At 36.0% G+C, this 20,665-nt stretch overlaps 2 protein-coding genes across 2 annotated transcripts in view; one reads left to right on the top strand and one right to left on the bottom strand.

The window, feature by feature from the left end:
* Positions 1-4,219, top strand: part of Lsm10 (U7 small nuclear RNA associated Lsm10) — a 29,681-nt gene extending 25,462 nt beyond the window's left edge. Inside the window, exon 4 of the mRNA XM_083123911.1 lies at positions 3,844-4,219. The gene's annotated coding sequence lies outside the window, so the exon portion shown is untranslated. The remainder of the gene's footprint in view (positions 1-3,843) is intronic.
* A 5,301-nt stretch (positions 4,220-9,520) lies between these two features.
* Acat2 (Acetyl-CoA acetyltransferase 2) overlaps positions 9,521-20,665 on the bottom strand; it is a 32,663-nt gene continuing 21,518 nt past the window's right edge. The window contains exons 6-8 of the mRNA XM_083123909.1: positions 16,917-17,102; positions 13,494-13,656; positions 9,521-12,829 (exon numbers count right to left, since the gene is read on the bottom strand). Of these exons, the coding sequence (XP_082980035.1) occupies positions 12,711-12,829; positions 13,494-13,656; positions 16,917-17,102 (468 nt within the window). The 3' untranslated portion in view covers positions 9,521-12,710. The remainder of the gene's footprint in view (positions 12,830-13,493; positions 13,657-16,916; positions 17,103-20,665) is intronic.

The following is a 20,665-nucleotide window of genomic DNA, read 5'->3' as shown; positions in this document are numbered from 1 at the left end:
TCCTTTCAACATCCAACCTCGGCTTAAAGGTTAAGTATCCTACCAAACTCTTATTAGTCCAACACTCAAGTTATTTAATTCTTTACAAGCTCTGATGTATTATTCACCAAGATCACTGTAGGTTGAAACATTTGTAACTAGGGAATACCATATGTACATATTCCTCAGATTTTATTTGCAGGAATGCTTATGAATTGTAGAAATGTAAGAACATCACTATACATGAATTGGCCCCATAGGCACTGATTTCTAACTATATTTGGGGGGCCCAAAGCTAAGCAAATCATAAATACTGATTCCTTTCCATTTTCTCAGTAGTATGGAACCATGAATAAATACACTTAAGAGAAACCTTTGCAAATTCTAATTACAATTAAATAGCTCTGAAAAAAACAGACATTTAAGGGTACATTGAACTTTATTAGCTGGACAAAAAATTCACTATTTTTATTATATAATAAAATACTTTTTATGTAAATTTTGATTAGAAATTTGATTATCACATTATGTTTATGTACTTATTCCCACTATCCTTTTTGGAGTTTATTATCTTCAACATGTTCACACACACACACACACTTATTTTTTTTCAATATTGGTTTTACATTGTATAAATATATAACACTAACTTCCAGCTCCAGCAATTCAGTATCAAGTAGTACACACATGTACAGTTATAAATAAAGAAAATACTAATCCTGATAAAACAGTAGCATATTTCAAAACAGAATATTTTCAGCTTCTTCTGGACTGTCCAAAGGAGGTGGTTTTGCAAAGAAAAATGTTCAGTGAAATATTTCATGATCTCTTGTGTCAATTTTATCCAGTGTATCATTATGTGCTTGACATAGTTCCCACAGAGTTAATATGCTTTTGGGTAATTGATTTTGCAAATAGTTCTTGAGGCGATGCAAAGCACTGAAACTATGCTGTCTTGTAAGATGAAGCAGGCCACACTATTACGATAAAATGATGAAACAGAGAAGAAAGTGAGACTAAATATTGAGAAGACAATTCAGTTAATCTATCTCGCTAATCAAGCACTTTGATAAATGCCCTCGTTTAAATATGAAGTACTGATTGGCACATCATTTTATGTATATACCTTTCGGAATTCAAATCAAGCACAGTAGAATATATGTTGAAAAGGAATACAAGCTTACATATGCTGATTAATAGTGTTTATGTTCAAACAATTATAAGCAATTTTATGCAAATTATATTGATAAAAACAAGGAAAAACAAAAGTTACATCATCAAATTATGCATTTTTAACAAGAACATTTATAACATAAATATTATTTATATGAAAAAAATATTTATTTATTATCTCCTTTTGAGGTAGAGTAATTCTTTTTCTTATATTTTAGCATGCATCAGTTCTACATCTGAGTATACTCAATATGTCAATTTCTTCAACCAGGTTTACAAGATAGCTTCCATTCTTCAATTTTTAAAACTCCACATATGGTTAATTCACATCCAAAATGCAGAAGATATTTCTCGCACTTTGTCTTATTTCTCAAAACATTCATTTGAGTTAATGCATTATTCATCAACTAGCTTGATAATGCAGATGCAAGCAGATAATAATTTCCCACTTCCAATTTTTAAACTTGGCACTTTTCACAAGTTTCAAATCTTTTAAAAGATTATGCCATTATAAAAGCATTTTCAAGATTCTGTTATGAACAAAATATGTCTATAGTTTAAACAAACTATTAAAGATTAACTTGCAAAGTATAATCTTTCAAAATATCAAGATTTATACAAATATCAATCCTTCACCAATAGCTAAATTCTAACTTATCTTCCTTCCATCATGAGATACTTTAAAAGTCACAGAGAGCTAGTGTCAGAGCAACTAGTTCAAGCAAGATTTTTTAGTGTGTGTTATGTTCAATTGTTTTTGTTTTATATTTTGTCAATAAGTGCATAACAGCTTGAATATTTGTGTAGTAAATGTACATATTTGCTCTGTTACAGCTATTTTGCAATGTATATAATAATATACTTATCTAGTGATTACAATTACAATTTTTTGAATGTTGACACAAAATACCAAGAATGACATCATATTATATGGACCTTACACGATCAATAATATTGACAATACCTTATCACATTGACAATAATATTGACCGTGTAAGGTGAAAAAGTGGATTGACGGTCGATATTGATGGAGTATTGAAGGAAATCTGGATTTTCTGTTTGTCAGGCATCAATACTGGAAATTGGAGGGTATATTGTCAATATTATTGACCATGAAGGGGCGAGCATCAATATTTCCATCAATACTCAGTTCAGGTCACGTTGCACTCCGGTGAAGGTAAGAAGTATGTTACGGTTTTATTTGTTACAGTTTTATTCTTATGCCAAATGTTGAAAAATGTAACGTGGCTGTATTACGCATTTAATGTTTCGCCAATCAGTGCTCAGATGAAGAGAGCGTTTAACCTGTACATAACCGTTTGGATCAACAGATTACTGTAACTTGTAAATTCTATTCTTTGTGAAGCAAGATAAAAGAAAGAAAGATATTACAACTCAACTTTTAAAATTGTATAATGATAAAAGAAATTATGTATAAAATATTTAAAAGAATGTAACTGTATTATGATATGAAAACTATGTAATTGCCGGGGGTTGGAGAGTAAACCGTAGGGTATAAAAGCGAAGATTTTGGGATAAATTGGACACTTCCTGTGTTTAATAGGAAGTATATCACCTGTGTTGAACAGACTTTAGGGATTACTCTTATGTTGAATAGGGAGTAGAAGACCTGTGTTTAACAGGTCTGCGGCCTTAGCTCTTCCTGTGTTGAATAGGGAGAAGACAACCTGTGTTGAACAGGTTAACATATAAACTTCCAAACCCAAAGAACTAGTAAATACTAACTTCAAAGAAAGGTTTACTCATCCTCCCGTCTTACTACAAACTGTATGAACTTTTGAAAATAAACAGTCAAACCTATCTAATGGTGTTCAGTGTTTCCATGATCCAGAGATGGCTTCAGTGAATGTCTGAAGAGTCCTAATCCCGACGGGAAGAGCATTGGGTAAGAACTGAAAAAGGAACGTAACAAGTGTCTACAATGACCAATCCCATTACCGACGACTTTGATCTTTGGAACAATGAAGATACTGTTGGCTCATCCGGTTCCTGTGGGGAGGAAAAAGATGCACTTCGCCACTTCAGCGAGCAATACGAACTATCCCCAGAACTGTGGAATCCGACCAACCCAATAAGAAGACAGCAAGAAATGCAGCTCTTGCCCACCTCATACCCTTTCTAGTGAGAACGAAGCCGGGGGCCAACAAGAGGGAGGATGTAAAAAAGAAAATATTTGTCGAGGTGCATTCAGTAATCTGTGAGAGTAGGGTTTCAGTAAATTGTTATGTAATGCAAATGCCTCGTCCGCAACAAATACATATGGGAAAAGATCAGTTGTATTCGGGTGCAGGTGCGGGTAAATTCAATTTTCCTTCCTGGAAAAATTAAACGAATTTGGACTAGAACATCACCCCTACCGTTCATTCCAACATCAACCATTATAAATTCGTTCTTCACATTAACTAGAGCCAAAAGCACGATACTGAAAAACCCCTTGTAATTATAATACAAGGAACCTGAGTTATCTGGTTTCGTTATAACTACATGTTTCCCATCCAATGAGCCCACCGTATTCCAAATTCGTGAGCTGTGTCACCTCACTCTGCGGCAGTCGTGGAAAACTGAAACAAACAAACAGAACAACAATAATTACATACATAAATAAATACAACATTGCTTTGATAAGGTGTACGTGATTGTAAAACATTCTAATAACCCTGTTGTTTCCAGGAATTTGAACTGGAAGAGGATGGTACGCAGTCAAGGAAAAAGTGGACACGCTCAACAGACTTCTGTTCATACCACAGCATCAACATCTTCAATGCTTCCCCCACCATCACCTCTTCAAACTCCTCGAAACAAAAGATCAAGAATGCAAGGTTCGATCTCGAAGCAAAACGAGCTTTTACAAAAAGCATGTACACTTTTGGAAACCTCATCGAACCCTGATAGTAACATTCCGACTATTGCTAAAGCTTGGGGAGAAAAATTGCTGACTTTAAGAGTCCAGACAAAGAGCTTTCGCAGAGAAAGCAATAAAGGACATCCTTTTTTAAGCAAGCTTGAGGACTCTTCAACGCGACTCCGTTAAAATCAATGTGGAACATGAACCTCCCAAGAAGTTCAGGTAATTTACAGCATGATAGTTCCTCATCATTGTCGACATTCTACAGTCCTTCTCCCCCACCTGTGACGATCCCACCAGACCAAATGAACTTTCAAACGGTAGACCTCTCACTATCCTCACATTTTAAGAACTTTAATGGATGAGTGTTGGCGGTTTTGAAGTGTTTGCTCAAGTTTGTTCGTTAACTTCAGTTTTTTAATGTTTGATAGTTATTTCAATGTTTGAGGTAAATGTTGACTTTGTACTGTCTGTTATAGTCAATATACCTACTTCTAGTTCTAGTAGTTAATGCATCTCCCTATTTCTTTCATTTTACTACCTACGTACCCAGTATGTGCCACCTGCTTACTTTCAATTAACAAGGGAAGGGAACCAATGTACTGGCTCGTTGCTATACCTATATAGGGAGGAATATCAATCAGCCAATCCATTGGTATCCTTCGATTTTGTAGTGAACGTAAGGGAAGTAAGAATCCAAAATACCTGTGCAAACTTACCTTCATGTAGTCTTGTAGGACATATATAAGCATTTCACACGTTTCTACTACAGCTTTGCTGATAGTTGCTGGCGACATGATGACAGAAAACTTCAAGTCCTCAAAATTTATTCCAGTGGCCAAGTACCTCAGGGTTAACGCTAATCTTTCCTTAACAGTTATACTTTGTCATATTTGTGTCCTTCCTTTTCACAAACTGTTCAACCATCTATAGCAGTTTGTTCAAGGTACTTTCCTCCATTCGAAAGTAGTTCTTAAAATCTTCAATATCGCTGAGGCTGATTTCCTTCAACAGTACTAGATGCGAATAATCCTCTCTCTTCTTCAAACATTCCTTCATCCAGCATTTGCGTTTCACTCAACGAGTCGTTCCAAGTGCTAAAATAATGGCTATGCACCCTTTCGTACGATTATCCATGTGTTGGAAGGACAAAACCCAGGAATAACTGAATAAAACCACACAAACACACAGATTCACCCTGCTCGTTAGGCAGAAAGAGAGGTACTGTGCAAATTTATTGAAAAAAAGTATTGTCAATAGTATTGTTCATGTAAGGTATGGCAGTATTGAGACTGGTTGGCATGTGGATTGATGGCTGTCAGTATTATTGATCGTGTAAGGGCTGCTTTAAAGAGTTGACCTTTATATATGAACCTTGATGCCTATGCAAATGAACACAATTTTGATAAAATTAATTATAAATTTGAATGTATCTTATCTTGCTTGTCTGAAAGAACACACATGATTGAAGATATGGTTATTTTTCATAATATCAATCAAAAATAACTGTTATAAGTATGAATTCAAAATATTGCACAATTTTATAATTTTGTCATGATATACAAATTGGCTTTTTTAAACATCATATTTAATAAAATTAGTTTAAATAGTAATTTCAGACACTTAATTGCATTATATGAATAAATTTTGAGCAATCATATGACCAAAATTATTATAACTGTGGCACAAATGTGGAACTCTGAACTTAGCCTAACCATTTTCAAATGATGTTATGACAATGTATTAATTTTATTGTCATAAAGCAAAAAGCAAGTGCACTAGCATCTTGTTAGGCAAAGATGTTTAATATTTGTTGGAAGGCCACCAGAAGAAGAGAATGCTATATCTTTTAAAGTTTAAATCATAACATACCATGCACTTTCCTTATTTCACTGTGTGTTTGAAAGAATAGAGAGTAAACACACAGACATGTGGGCACTATAAAGGTTCAGTGATATAGACTCCACATTGTTGATGTACCCATTTCAGAAAAGAATTCTGTGTAATTTACAGCCTCTCTGTATGCAAAGTTCCTGTGTAAAAAAATTGTAATCTTAAATAAAATAAAAATTGAATTCGAAATCTGAGGAAATAAGTAACTAAAATAACATTGGGTCCCTTATAGGGGAGCAAACTAATTTTGGGGGTACCCAGGCCTCCTAAGTTGCCGGAAATTTTGAAGAGGTATAGGAGTGGGTATATACACCAAGCAGCTTTGTTTGACAATAAATACAATGAATTGCAGTACAAAAGTTTTATTTCATTAACTCTTAATATAAATTAACAATTGTCATGTAAACCAACAACCACAATTAACAAAATCTCCATATCCACTCAGCGAGAGTAAATTGTAACCTTTACAAAATAACTTTGATAAGATTCACAGTTGACAAAGACAATTTAAAAGAAGTCATGTTTGAAAGTTAATACAGGGAGGTTATTGCAGCATGCCACCGCTTCAGCATCGGCCGCTTGCCGGTCCAGTCATGCAACAGGTGCCGGCAAATTGCGTAACAGATAGCCCGTAACAGAAACCGCTTGTTTTGTAATGTTTCCACTTTTCACAATTACAGTTACAATTACAATTGAAATAAGCACGTACCTTGTCGCACGGATGCAGGAAAAGGTGTCCTCCCAAATACAAATATTTCTGGCACCTTATTTCTGACGTCTAATCTTAGATTAGTCATCGCTACTTTATTCTCAGTTGTCGCGACAGCGCCTGCAGCTTATCGGGGGTTGGGTGAGTTGTCAGCCGCGAGATGGCGCTTCATACTGCACGTGTCGGCAGTGATGCCAACCGTAGGGACATGTCCCTACGCATAGGGACTTTTCACTAAATTTCGCCCGCGTAGGAACGTAGGGACAGATTTTGCCAAATGAGGGAAAACGTAGGTACTTTTTTCAATCTTGGTAAATTACATTTTATGAATTAGTTTATCTGGATACTTTAGCGAGGAGGAGAAAAAAGAACTAACTAACAGATCTCCATCAGAATTTTGGAACATGTTATCGGTTACCAAAAACTTTCAAGGCAAGTTCCTTTTTGAAAACATTTCCACTCTCGCGAAAATAGTGCTAACATTGCCGCATTCTAACGCGGAAACGGAAAGAATATTTTCAATGTTAAGTGATACAAAAACAAAAAAGGGAAATAAAATGGGACCAAAATTGTTAAAGAATGCAGGAAATACAGCATCACCAACCAACATCTATCTCTGCACAGCAGCAGCATGTATGACTTCAAATAACATAATCAACAGTAAACGACTCAACGTTATTCATTAGGGGTGTGCGGGATCCTTTACTTTAAAAAGTCGTTAATTCTCGACGTTTTCTGCCTTGTAAGTTTCTGGAACTTATCGAAAATTGTAAGTTTTTATTCTAGAAATGCAAAAACAATCACTTAAAGTGAAAATGACTTGTAAAATTCGAGATTTCCAGTGCTTCGGGAAATTTCGAACATTTCCCGTCCCGAAAATTTTCCGACTTGGTCGGGAAATTGCAAATTTTTCAGTCCCGAATGTCGGGATTTAAAAAAATTACCGTCCCGATCCCGTCCCGACCCAAAACATTCTGTCCCGCACACCCCTATTATTCATTAAGGCAAGAATTTCCAATACCGGACCCTTCTGTAATTTCTATGCTACGTCTTATACTCACGAAATAATTATTCGTGATGATTTATCTCAAGTTAACATGTTGGGGTGAGGGGAAAAAAATGTTAATTAACGTGTAGAAGTTGTAAAATAAGCTTTTCAATTCTCGCAATGATTCTCCGTATACAAGTATGGTAGCCATATTTGTTGATATGAACAAATTAAAATTAGTTACGCTGTCTACAGCGTTGCCACACTGTTGATTTCATACTTGGAGAGCATGGATCGTGTAAGAATGGCGGAAGAGAACAGTAAAAAAGTTGTTAATGTTGTACAGATTGTTAGGTGGAGTGTGCAGGAGGATGGCTGTGGGCTAATTAATAAACTTATGGATTTCAGTATATTGCCCAAAGAACGTGCTTACATGTGACAGCGACAATCACGATGTAGAAGAACTGATTTGATTACAGGTAAATTTGGCAACAGTACATCAATCATAAAATTGCAGGATACGAAAATGGCCTTCGATGATGAACGTTTGCCGTTAAAGTGCTACGAAAATAATATTTTTTATCGGTTCGTAATCACAATTACCGCAAAACCATTCAGGAATAGCCCCACTGACCATTCTCGGTAAGTTTAGGTTAAGTTAGGTTAGGCAAACAGTTAAAATTTGGGCTCGAAAAAAACATGCACGGGTAGCCCAACAAACCATTGACGGATAGCCCCACGAACCATTCAGGTACGGTTAGGTTAGGTTAGGATAGGCAAACATAGTTAAAATTTGGGGTCGTAGTAATATCAGGAATGTATATTTCGTTTTTTAAGTATTGGAAACACAAAATCTTCCGGTAAATAATAAGCAATCGTGCCGATCGCGGACCACTCAATGTCACTTATTTTGCAATTTCTACACGTGACCCCCCAAATTTTAACTTCAAATTCGTGATTAGGAGGCCTCAATTAGTGAGTATGCGAAATATTACAAAAAATCGGGGAGAGGTCCTGTATTGTAAATTCGCTCCTTCATTAATTGTGGAAGCACCGAGCAGAAAGATTTGGTAAGTAAATGTGTATATTTTATCTTCTGTTTGCATGCTCATGAGGTGTTTTTTTTTAGTCACTTTACTTGGCGTAGGGACATTTGGTCAGTTGTAGGGACATTTTGACTACGTCTGTAGGGACATTGCCGAAAAATGGTTAGCAACACTGTCGGCTACCAGACAGTGAGTCTACGCTCATTCATGTTCACTTCTGTTCGCGTTTATCAGTACGCGTTTTGTTTATACTGTGTTATTGAGTTGGTGTGCTAGTGCTTTATTGTGTGTTAATTGTTATTCATTCATTACTTATGTCGTTAAACAAATATAGTCTTGAACATAGAGTTTTTATGTACGATAATTACGTGAAAACGAATTCTTGCAGAAAAGTGGTCAGGGATTACGATAGACAGGATCTCTTGAACCTAAGAAACGTGTTGTATTGCTGTTGAAGGAAGTCATTTTCAACATCTCTTATAACACAGGAGGTTAGTGATCATCATTATTATTACTTTTAAATATCATTTTACGCTTTCGGTTTGCTTTATGCGCCGGGATGCTGTCTTCCCTTTCTGTCAACTGAGGATAAAGTAGCGATGTCTAATCTAAGATTAGATGTCAGAAATAAGGTGCCGGAAATATTTGTATTTGGGAGGACACCTTTTCCTGCATCCGTGCGACAAGGTACGTGCTTATTTCAATTGTAATTGTAACTGTAATTGTGAAAAGTGGAAACATTACAAAACAAGCGGTTTCTGTTACGGGCTATCTGTTACGCAATTTGCCGGCACCTGTTGCATGACTGGACCGGCAAGCGGCCGATGCTGAAGCGGTGGCATGCTGCAATAACCTCCCTGTACATTATTTAAATGTACACATTAAAACTGATATACGAGGATCATTTTTAAAAAGTGATGGACCCAACATCATGTCCACTGTTCGTCACTATTACCAACAATTAATCATATATTGTGATAATGCTTTTATTCCCATCTCTACACGTGTTATGTTGTAGTTCCACATATTAACATGTGGTGGCAGCACTGTGCTGACTGTAGCTGTATTGAATAGTGCACTCTACATTATTCTCAAGAAAATAACAATTTGAGTTCTTAAAAATTGAACATGAAGGAAATGCTCATGTTACAGACAACTTGTGCTTGTGGTGATTAGACACTTCAATATCCAACAGTGGCTAAGTGGTTCGCCATACTGATTTGCCAAGACCGTGAAAGTTCGAACAAGCACCCAGCAACATGAGTGATGCTTCTTGTTTCCTAGGACTACAAGGTCGATCTACTTTGGTCACAAAGTGCCGTAGGGAGTTATCGTGGACAGGAAGTATTACAGTAACTCCCTGGAAAACCACATCTCGTCCAGCTGTTCATTGGAATCTACTAACACTTCTGGCAAGATATCTGATTGTGCTTTACCACAGGTGCCATGATGCAAATTCAGTGGGACAACTGCAATTCACGAATTATTGCGAGTATGACTTATTTCAGAAGCTACGTGATCCTCTACGAGGATGTTGCTTCAAGACCATCGATGAGATTGTGCAGGGTGGTCCCTCAGTGATTTACAGAAAAATTATTTCCACTGACGGCATGAGAAATTTGCCATAACTTTGGCAACATGTGTTATATTTGTCTGGAGACTATTAATGAAGGAATGTGATAACCTCATCCCCCACAATTATATAAGTAATCACTTTTTTTAAATGATCCTTTTATATAAAAAAAAACACTACCACTTTCATTGACATTTTAATACAATGAAAATGTACAATACGTTAAACACTTTCATTTTCTTTCTTTGGGTAAAAAATCTAGGCGTAGTAGTAAAATAATATGCAGTTATAATTGTATTCAACTTGTTTATGTATTTATTGTTAATTGACCATAGTAACATTTAACATAAAAACAAGCAGACGTTCAACTAATGTAACAATGTAATGCACTTGTTCACAAGCATCCAAATGATAGCCAGCACTATACTCACCTCTTATTTACTGTATTATAATAGCTCCACTACTAGCACCTTACTGCAGGTGAGATTCAGTCTTTTAAAATTTCTTGTAGGTCAATCTAGAAATCCTAATTCTAGAGTAATTAGACCATGCAAATATTGTCTGAAAACTATAGCACCATTACATACCTGACATTTATAAGGTCACCACAATCATTTCTCCCCCACCCCCATAATTACATTGTGGTGCTCTGACAGTTTTAATGTGTAATAAATTAACTATTGTCCATTGGTAAAGAGGTAGATCTAAATATTTTCTTGCTTGATCATGGTGTGAGAATTTGAAGCTGTCAACAACAAGAAATACTTGGTAACTTGGTATTTTCAGGGTATACAGATAAATTGCAAGACATTATTAATCAATACTGAATACTTTTTATATCAGTTGTAAAAATAATACTTAAAAGCAGGCGTGTCATTTTTCCAATGCAGTTATATTAGAAATACTATTGCATTAATTCTCAGTGTTGCAATAATTGTACTCTTATTATCTCCATACACTCCATAGTGAGATACCCTTAATAAAATAAATAATGGCAAAGCACATCTTGAATGCTTTGTTGTGGGATAATTTTGTCTTACTAATAGAACAGTTAAGGAACAAAAGAGTTTTTATAGTTTGTGTACTTGATATGGGTTCTGTATTAGCTTGAGTCTTAGGAAGTTAATATCTGCGTGCAAATATTAAAGAGGAGGGTAAACTACTAGAGATGTATGACATTTTTAACATGAAGCAGACAAATTCATTGCAAGAGGGGGTGGCCAAATTATATGGCTCGGGATATACAGTTTTCTATTAGATTCATCTTATCTAGTTTGTGGTCACAAGTTATAGAAAATTATTATGCAATGGTAAAATTGAATCTCTGCATGCATCTGAGGATTAAGTTGCAAATGGGATAAGACTTATTCACGTTTAATACTTAGAATAAAATATATGAATACAAGATGGAAAAAATTAGAAATCGGGTAAAAAAAATACATGAGAAGGATTAAAAAATTTAGCAAAAAATGCTTCATGTTGAAGCCACCAAATAATTGAAAAAAGTGTCAAAACATTGATATAAACTAAATTTCACAGTTACCTTGCAATCAGCATAGTGTACATTTCATCACATGAACTTAAATCGGTCATTAAAAGTAAATTCTTTGCAATACTCTGTTTCTCACAAGGAAAGTAGGAATAAAACTGCTGCCGACCGGGAGCAGGAAGAGCATGTCATAATACTCCAGATTGGGTAAGAACTCAAGATTATGCATATACGTACATACTTCTATTGATGAAATGGGGTTAACATCAAACTCCCCAACAAATATAATACTACTTATCACTGTCCATTCCCTTTTTTTCATACAAAAAAAAGTGTTTTTGATTATACGTAGCCAGTCTTAATAAAGATGTCTCGTGAAAAACAATACAACAAATGAATAAGTTTCTATCACACTAGAGACATATGCCTCAAGAAATACTTTTATCTTTTTCTAATAGTTTGGTTTTAACTTAATGCTTGCTGTGTGATTTTGGTGGTTTACTTTACCATACTGATAAAACTTCAAGAAAGAGGCACTATCCTGCATCGTCACTACTCAGGATTTCAGGATCTAATCGGTTTGCCTATACCACGCAGAATACTGCTTGAAAGGTGCAATATAGCATTTTCAAATGAAATGAAAGAAAAGTAGCCATGTAAGAAGCATAGTATGAAATTTTTTTTCAAATTGAAATGCAACAAAATTTCTCTTGTCAGAGAATAGAAAATAAACCACTATAAAAGTAATAAAGTAAAAAAAAAATACATAGTATCTAATACTGTACCAATATCCTATATTCTGCACTTTTACCTAATACTAATGCTCAACTTCTAACACCTTATTTATTAAAAATATAAACCGTAACATTCCAACATGTAAAAAAATATAAATATATATATTTTAACAATGATTATAAAAATGCTATAAAATGTATTAGATGCTAATTAATAGATACCCTTAGCACCAACAATACTATCTTCGAATGTTGATTCTTCATGCTCGTTCAACGCACATGGCAATTCCCATACCACCTCCAATGCACAAAGCTGCCACCCCTCGTTTGCCTCCTGTTCTCTCTAAAGCATGCAGCAATGTAACCAGGATTCTTGTACCTAATGAATAGTAAAAGAGTATAGCAAGTCAATATTTAATAATCATTAGTCTACCATGAACTATGTATTTATTCACAACTAGGATTACTTATAAAAACTTGGCCTCTCTCTGTACTAGGCTGACTTTTCCATGTTGGCCAAGATTTATTGTAGGTTTTCATTAACACTGAATTGGAATTTCAGTGCCCTACTAATAGACAATAGTTACATTTAAAAGATAAATTCAATTTAAGAAAATGAATACTATGTATGCTGATCAGTTTCATTTAAACATAATTATATTGGTCAATTGTGAATCATTTCAAAGTTATATTATAAAACCCTCTCACCATACTCTCAAGTAATACACAAAGTTTATTCTAAAATTTACAATTTCTCTCAGAAGCTAATTAATCACATTTGGTTGATTGTGGTGGTGCACCACAGCTTTCATTTCATATGTTAACAAACCTAAGTATGCTATTTGTTGTAATTTTGTTATAATTTATTTGTTATAAATAGTATAAAAACTGCTTGTCATTTGTTCCAAGAAAATAATCTGCTACTAGTAGACCACCTAACAGAGCAGCTTTGACTCCATAAGTTTGGAAAGTGCAACAAATTTGGGGCAGAAGTTTGATGTACGAAGCAACATGCACAGTACCGTATTTAAGCAACACCTTACCTGAAGCTCCTATGGGGTGTCCCAGTGCAATAGCACCACCATTAATATTGACTTTACTTGGATCAACTCCCAGGTCCCTAATCACAGCTATTGACTGAGATGCAAAAGCTTCATTTATTTCAAACAGATCCACAACCTCCTTACTCCAGCCAGCTTTTTCCAACTGAAATAAAATAAAATATTTGTCATATGCAGCTAATCATAATTATATATGTGGACGGTCTAAATTCCAGATGAGCTGATGTCCCTATAAACTAATTGATTTGGTTTATTTTACTTCACTTTTCTGCCACTGGCTAATCGTAAATATGAGGATGGGTGATGAAGGGACACTCACAAAGAATGCCCAGGCCAAGATTCGAGCCTGGATCCTTTGTAACTTTAAATAAAAATTACTATAGAAATAGATTATTATGTATATATATTTCAGTGCAACTTCACGAATCTACCCAACCAAGTTTTACTCTAAATACAAGACTTAATTTTTTTCACCCCACACAATATTTGTGTAGAAATAATCAAGGTTATGTACTTGGCAAACTCCCAGGGCACTTACACTCTGGAATGTTATCATATCATTAAATTCAACTTGATAGTTTAGATGCCAACAAGTTAATAATTATAATATTGATAACAGTACTCAGTGGTGGATAATTTTTTACGGATTGAAATCTTTTGAGCAGGACTTATTTGCCGAGAAATCATGATCACAGAGCAAGCCCAGGTACCTGGCAACTCTATGGGTGTATCAGGATGAACTTTCAAAAAATTCAAGGCTACAAGCACATGTTTTCTCTATTTCAACATACGTATTACTGCCTCTCACCACCCATAGACAAATATATTAACAAATATAAAGGGTGTGTGTGATTCCAATGTATCCAAAAATTCTAATTCAATTCAATTAAATGGTATATATATATATTTAAAATATTTAATTTAACGTATGAAGTTTACATTTGGCATTCCACATACTCAGAGATAGAATCGAAATACATCTACAAACACAAGTCACAAATGTTATGGTTTATATTCTAATCTGCGACTAAAATTTATCTAATCATCTTCAAGATATCTTCCGACTGTCCGATATTGTTCTGCAAAGGACACTAACAAAGTAAACTGGTTGTGAGAATTCTGTTTTATTTTCAACGCAGCTTCTTTTTCCTTCCTCGATAAAAATAAAAACTAAACTGTGAAAAACTTGCTTCAGGGCATTTATAAATATGTATAAATTCAATGGGATTTGGATCAATAAAAGTTGCAATTTTTCATGTCTCTGGAGAAAAAATCAAGCAGAATTCACGCATAATTCCCGGAGCCAATAATTCACGCAGAATTGCCGGTTGAGTAGCCACCCTGTGTATACTTAAAGGTAATTAAATGAGGCACTAACAGTTTAATAAGGCAATATGCACTGAGTGCTCACTGAAATGTGACCACCTACCTAATACTTTGTTGGTCCACCTTTGGCTAAGCAGACGGACTGTACATGACATGATATGGATTCCATGAGGGCTGATGTCTCCACAGGGATCTGGCACCATATACTCTTAATGGCATCCCATAACGAGCCAACTGACGTTGGTGCAGGATGCACGGTTTGAAGAGCTTGTTCCACAACATCCCACAGATGCTCTATGGGATTAAGATCGGGGGAGTTATGGTGCCAAATAATATGCTGCATCTATGTGGAACTTTCCCCTAGTCAAGCAAGTACAGCCCCGCATCAGTGGCACTGTGCATTGTCGTCCCCGTGTGGGTAGAAGTGTTGCATTGTGGGGTGTAAATGGTCCCCTAACACCTCTTGATACACAATGGATGTCACACGGCGATCCATACATACCAATGGTCCCAGTCCATGCCAACAGAAGCAACCCCACACCATATAGCTGCCCCCACTCGCCTGTACAGCACTCACCATGCAGCAAGGGTCCATAGCCTCACGCTGTTGGTGTACACACCCGTCACAGTGGTGTAACAAAAACAAGTGATTCATTGGACCAACACACCCTTTTCCATCGTCCACGGTCCAATCAGCATGCTAGTGGGCCTAAGTGAGACTAAGTCGGCCGTGACGCTTTGTGAGGAGTGGGTCGTCTGCTGTGGAACTTCATGCGTGCCAGTCTGCGCCACATAGTTGTGTGGGATATTGGTATTGTGCATCCACTGTTGTATTGGTCCCATAATTCCCAGATGCGGATGGTGCGTTCAGCTGTCACGAGCCTGCGGTGTCACCTTCCGTATGCCCTTGCAATTCTGCCTCTTAGTGGTCATTGCCCTGTTTTTCTTGACACTTTCTGTACACCTTCACCACTGGAACGGGCACATCTGACCAGTGTTGCTGTCTGGGTTATTGATGCACCTGATGCTCGGCCACCCACAATCATGCACTTTTGGAAAGACGTTAAATCCTGACCACCTCCCATTTTAATGTGTGCTGTTCAACTAACATGCAGAATTGTGTCTATACATTCACCACGATACTTCCAGTCAGGGTGGGCATGTGATCAGAGCATCTGCTGGGCTGTTCCTTGTTGTTTGGAGGGGTGGTCGCAATTCAGTGAGCACTCAGTGTATAAATTACAGGTACAATTCTGATATAAAATTGGTAAACATTATATAGAGAATGTCTCTAGTTTTAGTTTAGATCAATCAATTACAGTATGCCTTTATCATCACAAGGATAAGAAAACTAGAAATATCAGATTGGTAGCATTATCAAGTTTACCAATATGTAATTATTAGAGGCACATATTTTTGGTAAATAAAAAAGCAAAATATCGGTACAAAAACAGTCAATTTGGGGTTCAAAAGCGGTACATGAAATAAAATTTCGGTGTTATAGCGGTGAAAATTTTGATCAAAAGTGGTATATAAAATGACACTTTGGTTTTAAAATTGTGAATGTAATCCTAAATATGATTTAAAAATTGCACTTATTACACAAAATAAACATATCCCTTCTAATAACACATTTATGTAGTTACCAGAGTATTAAGTTTATTCCTGTATAAAGGGGTCCATTTTTGCTTCTCAAATATTTACAGCAGAATTAATCAATTTTCCATGAATTGCATAACCCACAGGATAATTCAAACTTCAGAAAGTGTCACGTCGGTAAATAAAATTTAAATTTCATGTTTAAGAGTCTATTTTGCTCTATTTTGCTTCATTTTCGTGACAAAACAGGGTACGAAAATGCACCTCACACCTTTCAGAAACATGAAAAATTAACATTACAATGTGTTACTTCATATTTCGTGTTTTTGTCAAAAACAAAATATGGATGCATATAGTTATTATTAGTACAGTAAATGCTGAGAAAGTACTGAATATCCAGTAATGATCTGTAAAGATCTAACGAGCCTTTCTTACATGATTGAATTACCAATATGTTTCATATACATAATGTGAACTTACAGCTAATTTTACTGCTGGAATGGGACCTGTTCCCATAATCTCTGGTTCAACACCACACTCGGCATAGGACACAATCCTTGCCTTACTTTCGATATGACATGCAGTAGCTTCTTCTGCAGACATTAGAACAACGGCTGCAGCACCATCGTTTATTCCTGAAGCATTCCCAGCAGTCACCGATCCATTCTACAATAAGGAAAAGTAATTAATAATGATCAAATGTTTTGATTTTTTCTTTCCCCTACTCGTAGAGCTTAACTGTTCAAGTTCACTACACTAACTTCAGTAATGTTTTTAGAATAGATGCATGTATTTAATACATACATGGATGGCATTCCTAACTTAATAGGCAACAAACTACAGTCGAACCCCGATTTTAGAGTATCTCTACATTACACATTCAATCTTGATCATCCCAACATAGCAAAATTCTGTGAAATTTTCCGAGATTTTACATTTTCTTGCACTTTAAGTTTGTTCCCCACAGAAAATTTAAAATTGAGATTCCACTGTATACTGTTTGATATTGGCTTTATTTTAATTAATTTTCCTGCTACTTTTGGGTAATCACGTTGATGAAATGGATGAAGGAACAAACATACATGGGACAGAAGACACCACAAGCTCCACAGAAGATTAAACTGGCTGCGAGTCCAAATGCCAGAACCTCGTTAGTCTGCAAAATGTTGTCCAGGGTAAGACACTATGCATTCACAAAGTTATTCATAGTAACTCATGAGTGTGTGTCCATTAATTTTAACATTCAAATTCTCATGTTGATAATAATGTGTAATTTCTGTTTAGTGTAAAAATAAATAACATTTGCCACAAGAACACAGTTAGTGTATACATTAATTATTTCCTTGTAATACAGGAGATAATGTTTGAAGATTGTACAAATGTATTTATTAGAACAGAATTGCATTGCAGGTATAGCATATTATATTATACGGCGTATGGTTTTAGAAGTGATATCGGGCGTGACCATGTAGTCTGTCCGTGGTGATCAACCCATGGCAGGAGTCCAACGTTGTATAGTTAGGAAACTGCAGCATGCAAGATAAACGCTGTGTTCTGTATTTTTCTTGCAAGCAAGAAGTGTTCATAAAACTCCCCACTTTAAGGTCCATCATAAGTTGGGCAAGACATTTTGAACCTGACTGTTCACGTCCCATAAATTTCTGTCGCCTAGCCGGAGTTTTAGTTTCTTGAAGAAACACTGGAAAACAACACGTCTCAACACGAACACAATCTTTCATTTTTCTTCTGTCTGTTCTTTTTCTATCATTGCAACCGTGTTGACACAACTGAGTTGTGTCTTGGAAAAACAGTGCATGTTAATTTTGTCTCAATATGCATATTGCATGTTAATTTTGCCTCAATATGCATATTGCATGTTAATTTTGTCTCAATGTGCACAATGACCCTTCATTCATGTTCACTGTCGTGGGCGTTCTTGAACATTGAAAGTATGAGTCAGTTTGAGTTCAGCATTTTCATAGCAAGGGCGGTGTAAAATTATTCGCTTATCGTTCACTTGTGTGCCACAAAGAATAGTTGTGAGAGGATTCCATACAGCTCTTTGTGCAATAGTGTGTGTTCTGTGAGTGTTATTTAATAATGTCACTCTCAAAACCAAGCACCAGTAGTACAGGCTCCAAGGATAAAATGATGCATTTACAAGGCAGAAATATTTCGTTAAATACTGAAATCAGTAAGTTCCCAGCTGTCATAACACTATATATTAGTTTATACGAGGGTCACTATTTATATTTTGAGCCTTGGCAACACTGATTGAAGTTAGGCGCGATTTGACGTTTGCACGGAATCGTCTGGCATTATTGACCATAACGTACTTCAAATGTTTTGTCAATAGCTTCATTTGTGTTGTTTATGTTGCCTTGGAGATTGCACGACAACAATAAAATGAAATTAACTCGTGAACATTTTCGTGCGATGATTTTTTTACGATTTTCGACGTGGATTATCAAGACAAGAGTGCATCGATCAACTTACTTCCACATTTGGCGATGAAGCCCCATCCTTTGCCACTGTGAAACGCTGGTATAACGAATTTAATCGTGGCCGCCAATCGCTCACTGACGAGATTCGCGAAGGTCGTCCAAAATCAGTTGTTGTTCAAGAAAACATTGATGCGGTGCAAAACCTAATACTGCAAGATCGTCATGTGACATACTGTGAGATTGAGGCAACCATAGGCATTAGTTCCACCAGCATATATAAAATATTACATGATCATTTAGCTGTGAGAAAGGTATGTTCTTGTTGGATCCCACACAATTTGACAAAAACTCAAAAAGACGCTCGCGTCAATTGGTGCAAACAAATGCTCAATAAATACAATTGTGGTGCTTCAAAAGACGTATATAAGATTGTAACAGGTGACGAATCATGGATATATGCATATGAGCCGGAATATAAACAGCTGTCGACTGTATGGGTGTTTCAAGATGAACCGAATCCAACAAAAATTGTTCGTGCTCAAAGCACATTGAAACAAATGGTCGCCTGTTTTTTCGGGAAAACTGGTCATGTGGCAACTGTGCCTTTAGAGGAATGTAGAATGGTCAACTCTGAATGGTACACAACAATTTGTTTGCCAGAGGTCTTCGGTCAAATACGGAAAACAAACAAACGCCGTTGGATCATTCTTCATCAAGACAATGCCAGCTGTCACACATCTCGTCTAACAACCGACTTTATGAACAGTCAAAAAATCGAATTGATGGGTCATCCGCCATACAGTCCTGATTTGGCACCCAATGACTTCTTCTTGTTCCCGAATGTCAAGAATAAATTGCGTGGACAACGATTTTCGTCGGCGGAAGATGCCGTTGATGCGTTCAAAAACCATATTATGGAGGTGTCTCAAGAAGATTGGAAAAACTGCTTTGACAAATGGTTCGAACGAAGGCAAAAGTGTAATGACCATAAAGGAGAATACTTCGAAAAACAATAAAGCAGTTTTCAATGCCAAATTCCTGTTTTTTCATTGTTAGGCTCAAAATATAAATAGTGACCCTCGTAATATAAAATGTGCCTCACAAAGTTCATGTAAAAGAAGCATAAATCTTACTACTTACAGCTGTTTTTTTTTTTAAAAAAAGTCTACTTTATGCACAGATAGGCTAATTGGGACAAGGTGGCTACAGACTTTTCCAGAACAAATTTTATATTTTTTCCCAAACAATTATAAACTAAATCCATGTTTTTGCAATTGGCCAGATCCGGTATGGATTGTGTTAAGTACCAATATTATTTTCAGAGAAATTGACTTAATTTTCAAACTGCAAAATAGTGCACTTGGAAAATTATTACATTTTACAACCTAGGGAGTGGTTAATACAGGGATTTTAAAGTTGCGACTAAATGAGATTAAAGTGAAGTGCCATTGATGAAAAAATAAATTTTGTAACCTATCAATCTCCTTAGCCTTTCTCGTTATCATATGTTTATATTTCCACAGAGGTTCGGAACACCCTGCTTGCAAGAACCATGAGTGCAGACTCATTTATCAATGCCTCAACACTTGTATCATACTTCTCTTTTCTCTGCAAAGCAAACAACTTAACCCTTGCACATATGAGCGAGAGTTAAGACAGGCAAATTCACTGCTTATTCGATGCACACATGGCAACACATAGTGGTGTCTGCTTGGCACCAAAACCCCTAAAATCCCTTAAACCTGATTCTCGGAAGTAAATGTTTCTGAAAGTGAAATAATGGAA

The sequence above is a fragment of the Lepisma saccharinum genome, chromosome 6 (genome assembly GCF_977018435.1).
Source record: "Lepisma saccharinum chromosome 6, izLepSacc3.1, whole genome shotgun sequence".
NCBI classification, from domain to species: domain Eukaryota; kingdom Metazoa; phylum Arthropoda; class Insecta; order Zygentoma; family Lepismatidae; genus Lepisma; species Lepisma saccharinum.
Note: the sequence above shows the minus strand (reverse complement) of the source record. Positions and strands in the feature narration are given on the sequence as shown.